At 40.0% G+C, this 11,474-nt stretch overlaps 1 protein-coding gene across 3 annotated transcripts; it reads left to right on the top strand.

Moving 5' to 3' along the window:
* Positions 1 to 1,061: 1,061 nt before the first annotated feature.
* ripk2 (receptor-interacting serine-threonine kinase 2) lies at positions 1,062 to 11,452 on the top strand. Of its 3 annotated transcripts, XR_004463268.1 has the most exons (12): positions 1,065 to 1,545; positions 2,284 to 2,437; positions 3,070 to 3,225; positions 3,752 to 3,909; positions 4,788 to 4,837; positions 4,980 to 5,141; positions 6,173 to 6,258; positions 7,251 to 7,352; positions 7,568 to 7,646; positions 7,829 to 8,029; positions 8,349 to 8,887; positions 10,084 to 11,452. XR_004463268.1 is itself a non-coding variant. In XM_026312845.2 (11 exons), exons 1-11 carry the CDS (start codon positions 1,346 to 1,348, stop codon positions 8,735 to 8,737), a joined length of 1,734 nt encoding a protein of 577 aa, XP_026168630.1. In that variant the 5' UTR covers positions 1,062 to 1,345; the 3' UTR covers positions 8,738 to 11,452. The 3 variants fall into 3 exon arrangements, 2 of the variants coding, with proteins under 2 accessions (XP_026168630.1, XP_026168629.1); XM_026312845.2 differs by having other exon boundaries at positions 1,062 to 1,545; positions 8,352 to 11,452; XM_026312844.2 differs by having other exon boundaries at positions 8,349 to 11,452.
* The last annotated feature ends 22 nt before the right edge of the window (positions 11,453 to 11,474 follow it).

Here is an 11,474-nt window from a genome sequence, read left to right as displayed (position 1 = left end):
CTCAGTGTTCCATCCATCTGCAGATCAACTGACTGTATTGACAAACTGTTATAACATGACAATTCCCAGATAGCAATCACATTTGGGCTGCTTCTGGCTGAGGTGCACCACATAATGGCTCACATCCAGTTTTGTCAAAAACTATGGGCTATACCTGGACCAAGCATGGCAACTAATTCAGGCTGACACACAGTAATGTGGGCCAACGCCGTCTGAGTTAAAAGGGAAAGTCTGCATGGACAAACCAGCTGAGGCCGCCAGACTGCCATGTTGGGTTAACACTCCCAGTGTCAAGCCAGAGCAGACACAATGGAGCTTTTACAGTGGTGACAGTTGTACTGGATTATCAATGAGCACATGCACTTCCCATTTTGCACAGTCTCAAATGTCTTTTCTCCACGTAGCCTACTATAATTAGCCTAATGTATGGACCTTTGACTCTGTGACTTTGAGAAGATTATTTGTGGTACAGTTTTATGTTATTATTGGAAATCTATTTGGTTCTATGTTTTGTGCCTATGTAAGCTCCCATTGCACCAACAAACACATACAAATCTATGCTAAACAAAATAATATGTTTTAGGCCTTAGACAGTTAGAGATTTTATCAGAACGTAGATAATACAGGATTTAATTAAACAATTTATTAACATTACTGAAAGTAGCTAATAGAGACTTAATTGCCCTCGCATTCTTGATATTTTGATACCGCTATTGTTCAGAGCTCATGTCCACATGCTGGACGGAAAGCCCCATGTTTGGGGAATTCCGCCCTGTTAAAACCCCGATATAAACAGTGGCATTCAGGCTCCGCGGGGATTTGATTTGTACGAGCGAAACTGAAACTAAAAAAAAAAACAAAACAACATTATTTTAAACAATCTATAGATTCCCTGTGATTCAACCAAAGACTATAATTAGTCTTCGTGTATGTGCCTTGGAGGCAGTTTGGTAAATCGGTCCCAAAATAAAAAAGTAAATTGATTGAAAATGTAAAAACCCATGGTGGTGAACGCCTCTCGTCAAACCCGGAAGAGTGTCGTCATTAGCAACAACAAACCACCTGCCTTAAATGACCGCGGGGCTCTGTTGTTGTCGGATTCAGGCCGAGACACCGGCACCATATCGAGGCTAAACGGAACAGAGGACATATAGACACCGAGCCGTGGTCGCTGCGTGCACCGTGTTTGTCCTCTACTCCCCCATGTTAACGTTAGCTTAGCCCGGCACCATGGCATGCATGTAGCTGGCAGAGCTCTTCCTCATTGCGTTTATCTAAAGAGGCACTTCTGCTCTCAGTGGCCTAGCTAGTTCAGCGGCTTCCCGTAAAAGGCTCACAAGCCGCCATGGAGCAGTCCGCGGCAGTGGGCTGCGTGAACATCGGCAGCCTGACCAGCACCTTGCCGGTCATCCCCTACCAGAAGCTTACCGACCTGTACTACCTGAGCAGAGGGGGCTTCGGCACCGTGTTCAAGGCGCAGCACTCCGAGTGGAGGACCACTGTGGCCATCAAGTGCCTGAAACTCGACTCTCCTGTTGGAGAAAGGTACCCGACGACCCCATGCAACAATTTAGGCGTTGTACTCTCATAGGACGGGCATTTAAGTGGTCTAAGCTGAAGGGCTGAAATGCACTTTGGACTAGAAGCCTACGCCACTAAAAATATATAGCAAAGTTTGTTTGTGGGAGAATTCATAGCATTAGCACTTGATTTTAATGTCAGACCTTCAGGTACAGTTGAGCCAGATGTTGTCATACTGTCCCTAGGAACTGGGCTGGGTCCTCCCTGCCGCCCTGCTGCTCTGCTCATTGTGACACGGACTGAAAACTTGTAATTTTAACTTTAATTTCACATGACTAACTTACTACATGACATAATTAGGCTTTGAAACATTTGCTCAGGTCTACAGCATGATAGCTGAGCAGGATAAACTGTTAGAAACATTTTGAGGACGATCATTTCCCTGTGTAATAGTTAAGGGGGGAGTATTTGGGTTGTAGGCCAAATTTATGAGTCAGATCAACCAGTATCAAAAGTGTTTTGCTTAAAAATGTGTTTTCATGTGAAAAGTAAGAGTAGGACACAGGGTGCAGTTTGAGTTTAGCATTTTAAAGCAATATGTTAACGTGTCCAGATGAATATCTTGATAATGATGTCCTTTCGAGGTTGACTCTCTCGGCATGCTTGTTTTACCTCTGTTTGCACTGGCAACACGACATCACTGTTTTGATGTTTTTACCACTTTGTCTGAGCGTTAAGACTGACTGTGTATCACTGATGTAGAGAGAGGAACTGCCTGCTGAAGGAGGCAGAGGTGCTCCACAAAGCCAGATTCAACTACATCATCCAGATCTTTGGCATCTGCAACGAGCCTGAGTTCTTCTGCATAGTCACAGAGTTTATGAGCAATGGCTCTCTGGACCTGCTGCTCCACGAGGTAGCTGTATAACAAGCATCATCATTGCACTAAGAAACCAGCCTAGTCCTAGCACCATGACACAAGATTTTTTTTTTTTATTTTTTTTTTTAGGGGGGGGTGGGCGATTGGAGATGAGGCATTAATTTGTTTTTCCATTTCACACAGAATATGGCAAAAGAAGGATATTTGACTTGCAGCATTGAACCACATAAAAAAAGCATGTTCTGTTTTATATTCAGTCGAATGTCAGTCACATATTGAGCCATGTTTCACAGATCTTCTTTTTGAACTTTCCTAGTCAAAGTGGGTGCAGTCAAATAGTCCTTGTTCTTTTTGGCAACCTCTCTAGCTCTTTCCCAGGCTCTTCTATGCATTAGTGTGGCTTAGCAATCATAAAGCAAGTAAAACTGAAACTTGGAAGTGCTCATAGACTGATGAAACTTGCCTGGGGAAAGAAGCTGAACAGTGATGATAGAAGACAAATATAGTTGGGGAATTTCCCATTTGTCTTAGCATAGTAAATTTTCTCCCCTTTCACTTTGTGCTCTTGCAATCCCTTGTTCTGTAGTCTCCATGCCATGAAATATGTTTTTTTTTAAAAATATGTTTTATTTAGATTTTTACACTTTTTCCATTGTCTCTACTTACAGAAGGACATGTACCCAGTTCTTGCTTGGCCTTTGCGACTGAGGATTCTGTATGAAATTGCACTTGGGGTTAACTTCCTTCACAACATGAACCCACCGCTCTTACACCATGACCTGAAGACGCAGAACATACTGTTGGATGGTGAATTTCATGTTAAGGTGTGTGTATAAGAGAGAAAAACAAACTCCATGTTACAGATTAGTTCACAGTTCACAGTAGGTTTGTTGTAGAACTATTCTTTAACTTTTTTAGAAATATTTTTGATATTAATTTCGGTAATTTTTCAAGCAAAATAAAAAAAATCAGTCTTAAAGCTCCTAAACATGAGCGTTTTGTTGCTTTTCTTTGTTATAAATGATGAGTAACTGAATATCTGCAGCTTCACATATTGGAAATTATAACAACTGATTATTAGAATAATCAAAAAATAATTAGAAATGATTCAAGGGTGAGAATAATTAACCTTAACATGAATTATCTGTTTGAATAACTGGTATCCACAATTTACCTTAGAAAAATGCTAATTAAGAAAAGTCATGGAAGCTGCCAAGATAACAGTATAACTATGTTCCTGTAGCTTTAAACATTTATCTTTAATTGATGAAAAAGTTTATCAGTGGAAAACAATATTAAAATATCTAGAGTTCTTAAATAATGCTGGCATTCTGCCGTTGTGTTGTCCAGATTGCAGACTTTGGCCTTTCAAAGTGGCGGCAGCTGTCCGTCAGTAAAGGCTCAGGGTCGAAACCCACAGAGATGGGCGGCACAGTGATCTACATGCCACCTGAGGAGTATGAACCATCCAAGAGCCGCCGTGCTGATGTCAAACACGATATGTACAGGTAAGTCAACAAATCCCAGGAGTCAATAATTGTAAAATAGTTGGGCAGTTGAATGGAAATCAGAAAGTTCATTCTCCTCGATAACTTTAATGTCCATTAGTATAATTTAACTTTAAATATGTTTTATGTCCTTGATGTCCTTCAAATAGTCAGAGGTCAAACTATTGACCTGAATTGGTGAACATGTGAACTTTTGTTGACTTTATTAGTATTTAAAACTGTAAAGGAAGTGTTTGTCAAGTCTTATCAGGAATACGATAAAATTTGGTTTTCCTGCCTGGCAAGTGAGACAGTGTGTCATCATGAGGTTGGATTTTTAACATACCAAAACAGAGTACTGTGCAGGGACTTTAGCCAAAGTCTAAATCTATTGATTGTGGTGGACAGTCACATAATTATCAACTGATTTCAGGAATTTGACAACGGGAGTGGTGGATATTACAAAAGAAGCTTAGAAATGTGTAAACAGTCCCACATTCCTTTGTGACTAAGCAGGAATATCTCTTTAAGTTTTTGGCCAGTAGCTTTTGAATTGTTGCAAAAGGTCAGCCAGTCATTACTCTTTCTCAAACTTCTTCTGGTGTCTCTACTGTGAAGGGGAATAACAGTGGAAGAATGATGTAATTCAAATTTCCCTTAAATGGACACTTTACTGATTTTCAACCAGATTCCTATATTTAAAATGTGGAGTGTTTGTATCAGTGATAAAACATTAGCCTTTACTTTGTTTTACCGATCTGGAGAGCTCTCTTCTTTCTGCTCCTTTCAAATAGCATTAATACTTTTTTGCCATTTGACCACTTGAAGGGCTTAGTTGTATTAAATTAAATGATCTATGTAGCGTTGAATGATTTCTTTAAATGTGTTTCACATTATAGCTATGCCATCATTATGTGGGAGGTGCTGTCCAGGCAGATCCCATTTGAAGGTAATTTTTTTTTTTTAATTAAATCATCCTCCTGTTTTTCTTTATATCCATGTTTGATTTGATGTCATTCTCCTTACTCACTCTTTGAGCAAGTTGTCATGCTGCAAACAGATTACACTAATGTGTGTGTCTCTATGCTCAGATGTGACAAACCCCATGCAGATCATGTTCAGTGTGCTGCGCGGGATGCGTCCTGACACAAGCCTGGGCAGCCTGCCTGCCAACATCCCCAGCAGAGAAACCCTCATCAGTTTAATGACGTGTGGCTGGACAGCTAACCCTGACGAGCGACCCTCCTTCCTCAGTAAGTGCGCACAAACTACAGGGATCCTTCTCTAGCAGCAGCCCATAAATTCCATCTATTCAAAAGATTGTGCACTCTGCTGTACCAGTGTGATCCTTTTCATAGTTGGCTTGACTTCTTGTGCTGCAGAACCAGAAAATCGTCTTGAGAGTGCTAAATTTTACCCTGATGGAGCAGTGACTCAACCTGCTGTCACATTATTGAAATTTTCTCTACTGGTTTTCTCTGAAACACCCACATATATTTTTAGATTTTATAAACACACATCAAAAAAGCGCTGGGTCACAGTGCATGTGTTTATATTAAGTGTGTTGCCTCTTTCTTATTGGCTCATTTCATTATGTTATTAGACCTGCACTTTGTGCACCTTCAAAGGTTTAACCATGATTATAACTGATAATTACTTAAATACTGGTTTGCCCAGACAATACAAGTACAATACAAATAGTATGTCACTGAAAACGAATACTAATTATATCATGTAACTGTTACACCTTTTATATGGCCAGCACTGAAATGATCAGATGCAGTTTGTTTGATAGTTTGATAGTAGTATCACAAAGTAAGTTTATAAACCTAAGAGTTGTTTTCCACTCAGACACAGAGAAAAGCTGTTCATCATTTTCACAAAACATAGACATTACCTCCCTCTACCAACATGTGCTCTCACACCCACACTAACAACAACACACCAAACTGGCCTTACCGGCAAAAAATCAAGAACTTGATTTATGTGCCTTCATTTTCAGTTCAGTAGGTTCAGGAGTGTATAGGTTACTTCAACATGTGCTGAGAAGTAGTGAAATAAATAAAGTGAAAGAAATGACCACATGAAGCTGAAAAGCCCTAAAATCACCAGTAAATGTTGGCGAGTTTCTGACTCCATCCCCACCTCAAGGGAGCTGTGGTTAAAACTGTCACAAGAACATAACTAGAAAACAAGTCAGACAAAAGAAAGATATTTCTGCCCTGCATGGTTGAATAGATTTTGTAGTATGATGTGAGTAATGGTGTGATGTTTTTGCTGCCAGAGTGTTTGATTGAACTGGAGCCCATGGTGAGGAAGTTTGATGAAATTGACTTCCTGGAGGCTGTGCTGGAGATCAAGAAGTCAAAGGTCTGTTGGGAGTTTTTTTTGTGTGTGCGCGCGTGTGTGCGTGTGCGTGTGTGTGTGTGGTATCATTTCATGCCTTCATTAGAAAAGTGACAGTCAAGAAATGGCCATAAACAGGGAGAGTGAGTTATGCAGGCTGGGTGTTTTGTCCACTTGTTAAATGATAAAAATTGCTGATTATTAGGAATTTTTAGTCCATTACATTAATTATGTTCTAATTTATACCTAACCATGTAGGTGTAATGTCTCAGTGAGGGTGGGTAATCCTAGTCAGACTGTAGATCTGAATAAGGAAATCCCCCTGTTCAGGATGACACAGTTAACACACTCAATATCTGATTTCTTCACACGAGTGGTACTGTGTGTAATTTGGGACAATTTGACTAACAATATGACTAAAAGGGGATGACTGGACAAAATTGTACTTCATAATTTCCATTTAACATGTCCTTCCTCTTTTTAGTTTTGCTGTGTGTGTGTGTGTGCATGTGCATGTGAGTGAGTAAATTAGCTAAAATGTTACAAAGGTTCAAATGAAAGTCCAAGCCTGGCCAAGGCCTAGTGTCGGTTAGGTTGAGGGAAACAGGAAAAGCTGCCAGTGTGGAAGAGGAATCGTTTATCCAGAAATGCAAAGTCTGTTAGTTTAATTTTAATCTTATTCTCTAGGACACAGTGGATATTCACATGTAGAATGAAAGACTGATTTTTGGTTTTTTTTCTGTTAAAAGAAAAAGATATCTTGATACTGTTAAAGGTCTAGTATTTCAAGTATTTATGACATTTTTTCCAAATAACATGTTCAGTTTGCAGTTTTATCTTTTTAAAATGAAATCTACAACACAATAAAGTGAGTAAAAAGTGAGGCAGTCTAAATATTTCCTGGAGCCACTAAATATTAGCTGTGATTTTGGCTTATTTAATTTAACAATGTTTGATTGTACTGTACCTCACGACGCTTTCCTCTCGTTTGTCACTGCCACTAACTTCCTCTACAGCTGAGGCAGAGGTCAGGCTGTTGTTCCGCTCAGCCAGTGGGTGAGAAGAGGAGTGACGAGGAGTCCCTGAACATGTTTAAGGACAGGCACAGCCCCTGGCCGGTCAGTAGTCACTTAACCTTACCTGCGTTCAGGATACACTGGTCAGCTCTGAGGGAGTTCATGTGATCAGCTGTTAAACAGAAATCTGTCAAATGTCTATGAGAATTTCAAAATAAAAGCCCAGATTTAAATGGGGGGAGGCATTCTTCATTTTAGAGTTGCCTGTTTTGTTGTGTCTGTGGATGTGAGAATTAAGCATCGCTGTTCTGTCACAGGAGAGCTCGGGCTCGGGCTCAGGGTCAGACATATCTTTACCAGGAGCCCTCACCAGCAGCAATGCTGCACCCTCCAGAGGTAATAATAAAAACACAAGTGGCATTTCATGTCTTATTGGTTAAGGGAGTGGCCTTGTATTATTAAGATGATAAGACCACAGATGACATCAGATATACACTTTAATGTAATAATGTGTGTACTGTATAAGCTTCATTTGACAACTGGTTACATCTCACCTCTCCTTCTACTCTTTGACTCAGGTGACCTGCCATCATCATTTCTTGCTCATACTCTGGAGCCTCCTGAGTCTCTGAAGGACTGCGCAGTCAACAATCTGAATGGCTACCAGAGCGCCAGACCCCTGAATGACCTGAATATTCCCCTTAAACCTGGTGTGCCCGTTGCCGAGTATGAGACTCGTCTAGATAATCTTACCCTCAAGCCACAGCCTCAGCAACAAGGTACATGCAGTTAAAGAACAATTTCTTGCCTCTTGTTTTTCCAGGTCTCCATGATAGCAAGGATGTCCAATAGTTTAAGTCCTACTTTTGTTGGCAGTACTTGTAAATGGCTTAATTTCTAGAATATATGGGTCATACACTTTCATTTTCTATTTACTGTACTTAATGCTTCTCTTTGTATTGTTAATTTTCTATTTCACGTTTAAGGCAAATTTGCTTTAAAGGTGAGATAATACTACTATTTTAAAAGGTTAAATCAACTGTTTTACTAAATGTTGTCACCAATATTTAAATCCCTCCCCCTTTTCCTCCCTCACAGCAGATTACTCTCCCCCACTGCGACACTCTCCACCCTCACAAGGTCCGATTGCCCAGTGGATCGCAACACGGCGCGAGGAGATAGTCTCTCAGATGACAGAGGCCTGTTTAAACCAGAGCTTGGACGCCCTGCTGGCCCGCTCCATGCTGATGCGAGAGGATTACGAACTTGTGGTGAACCAGTCTACACGCACGGCCAAGGTCCGCCAGCTTCTGGATAACTGCCACAAACACAGTGAAGACTTTTGCTGCATCGTCGTCCGCAAGCTGCACGACAACAAGCAGATGGGCCTCCAGCCGTATCCAGCTGAAATCAGCTCCCCTACCACAGCCCTCAGCCCCAGTGCCCCACCGCTGTCCATGTCCTACAATATCCCCAGGAACATGTAGTAGCAGTCACAGCCAAGCAATGGAAACCATCCAGACTATAGACTGTGCCAACTTCACAATATAGTTAACTCCTACTGGTTCTGTTGTCATCAAGATGGTCACTGGTCCCTGTTGGTCTCAAAAAAGACTAAGGAGCAAAAAGAGTCACAGGTACAAAACTATTGACCTCAAAGTTAATATCCAGTCTATCAGTAGAGACAAAACATTTGTTTCAAAGCATTTTGACAGAATCAGTAATTTTATTTAACAATATTAAGAATTTAACTAATTTATTTATAGTTCTTTCATTCTCACTGGCTGTGTTGCAGGGTTTCACAACTTTTGGTATGTTGCACTTCTCAGTTACAATTAAGTGATAATATATGTAGCCTCATATTTGTGTGTGTGACCGTGTGTGTGTGAGCATGCGTGTGTGTGTGGCTCTATTTGTAAAATGCAAACATTCTCAATACACTCAGTTGATCTGAGTAAGTGACAGGAGGACTGTTACCATGCTGGAAAACCTACAGCTAAAATAAGTTATTTTCCTTTTTATAGCAAACTTAAGGTGTGTAGTCATGGGTTTCCTTTCGTGATAATAATGCCACCTATGTTAAGTTAGTTTGTGGCCTCATAGCAACAAAGAGTGTCTGTGTCTTTGTTGAAGCCCACATCTTATAATTAGTCAGTGAGAAAATAGTTGTGCAAAAATACTCCAGAGTAATGGCAGTCCATGCATTTCAGAATATTAACAGCTTAACCAACCTCAGAGGAGGTGCTTGAGTGATTTGTCATTTTGGTAGGTTAAGGGCATTTGACTCAATGGAAAGTTTTTGCTCCTGCCTGAGCTCTCTTTCCTCGCCCTCTTACTGCTGAGCAATGGAGAATCACTGCGACAGAGTAAAGAGGAAGTTGAGATTGTAATATAACACGCAGAAAGAGAGGGGTGTGTGTGTGTGTGCGCGTGTCTGCATGTCTGTAGAGTAAAAGTGGACCAAAGTGATCTGACCTGTTCTTTTGGTCTTCTCAGTAGTGGCCTCATTTCTAGGGGTTTCTAATAATATTCACTAAAACATTTCAGACTGATGTGGATACTTCCAGGCTTACAGTTCTTCCATGGACGCTGAGCTGAGATTGAAGATTAAGTTTCATATTTTTTATCTTGTGAAGAAACATAAGACAACTGCAACACATAAATAGATAAAAGCAACCTGCTCTGCCTGTAGCACTGTACAATACACTCTAAGCAGCTACTCTGCTCAGTTTATTACTCTTGACTTGCGCAACCTTTGCTGCTATGACTGTGATGCCTAATCAGCTCAAAACAACAGTAACGCATATTTTAAAAATATTTTTCTCTGTTTTAGATGGAGATCAGGCACATCCAGCAAGGTATAATCCTGTTAAAATACTGTTTTTGACAGTCGCTTCAGTTTATCTCTTTAAATGAGACTAAAACCTTTTTGTCAGGCAGTGTCTAATACTATGTCATTTATACGTACTAGTCTAAACTTTGTGCCAAAATACATTGTTGTTGCAAAATAAATTATTTTTGTAAGGATGTGTATGTCTATATGTACTTGTGTGTGTAATAGAGGTGCAGTTACCCATTATTATTTTCATTACTGACTAATTGAGCAGTGGATTAATCATTTTGTCTATAAAATGGCTCAAAATGCCAATCACTGTTTTCCAGAGGCCAGGGTGGCATCTTCAGGTTATGTCTAATCAGTCTGTCTTAAGCCCAGTTATATTCAGTTTGCTGTCAGGAGACTAAAACAAAGCAAATATTTACAATTCAGAAGCTGCAATCTCTGAATTTTTTTTGGTTTCTTTTCCAAAAACCAACTTTAAGAATGAATTAACTGATTCACAGATTTGATCAACAAATTGTGTCAGAGGGCCTTACTGTCCTCATCACTGCCTTTACTTCCTCGAACAGGTGCTTAAATTACAGTATTGTAGCTGTGCGTTTACTGTGTGTGCATCGATGAATTCACTACAGATGAGCCTTTGGTTTTGTTCCCATTTCACTACATAAACACTTTTCATCCCCTCATTATGTAGATGCACAGGTTTGTCATCATTAGGTCCAAAGTAGATTGTAGTTCAGCAAAGAGCGTACTCTTCAAAAAAATGAGCCACAGCTGATCATTTTAGTAAGATGCTGTTACAGGAAATTATACACAACCATATAATGTATATGACAACAGGAAGGCCAAACAAGGTGGATATGCTTCCATAATATTGGACTTGTATTGCCTTGTCCTTGATAACTGTGCCTCATTCTCCTTTTGGTTCTATTGTAATGTGCAAAAGCCTGTTACAGACATATCAAGCCAAGTTAATATTGCTACAGATTTGATAGCTTAAAAATGTAGTAACATATTTTGTACTTTAGATGCTAGTTTCCCTTTGTTTTTGTCAAGTGTTGATTTAATATTTGTAGGATTGCCTTCACCTAATTTATTCCCCATATCATGTCTCAGTTTGTTAGTCGTTAATGTGTAGCTGTGGATTCTAACTCACATTAAAATGGGCACTCTGTTTTTTTACTTCTGCCTGCTTCTCCTCCTTTGTTCTTCATTTTAAATGGCATGACTCCAAGGGCAATATTTTGTCAGGAGTTATCTCATATAATGTTATCATCTATATAAAGCTACTGACAGGGATGCCAAGAACCAATAGGGTCTATGTATAGCTTTGGATTACTGAGCGAAACGTGACTCAAAGAGATGCAAAGCACATCAAAATGACA

This window comes from Mastacembelus armatus, chromosome 17 (genome assembly GCF_900324485.2).
Source record: "Mastacembelus armatus chromosome 17, fMasArm1.2, whole genome shotgun sequence".
Taxonomy (NCBI): Eukaryota; Metazoa; Chordata; class Actinopteri; order Synbranchiformes; family Mastacembelidae; genus Mastacembelus; species Mastacembelus armatus.
Note: the sequence above shows the minus strand (reverse complement) of the source record. Positions and strands in the feature narration are given on the sequence as shown.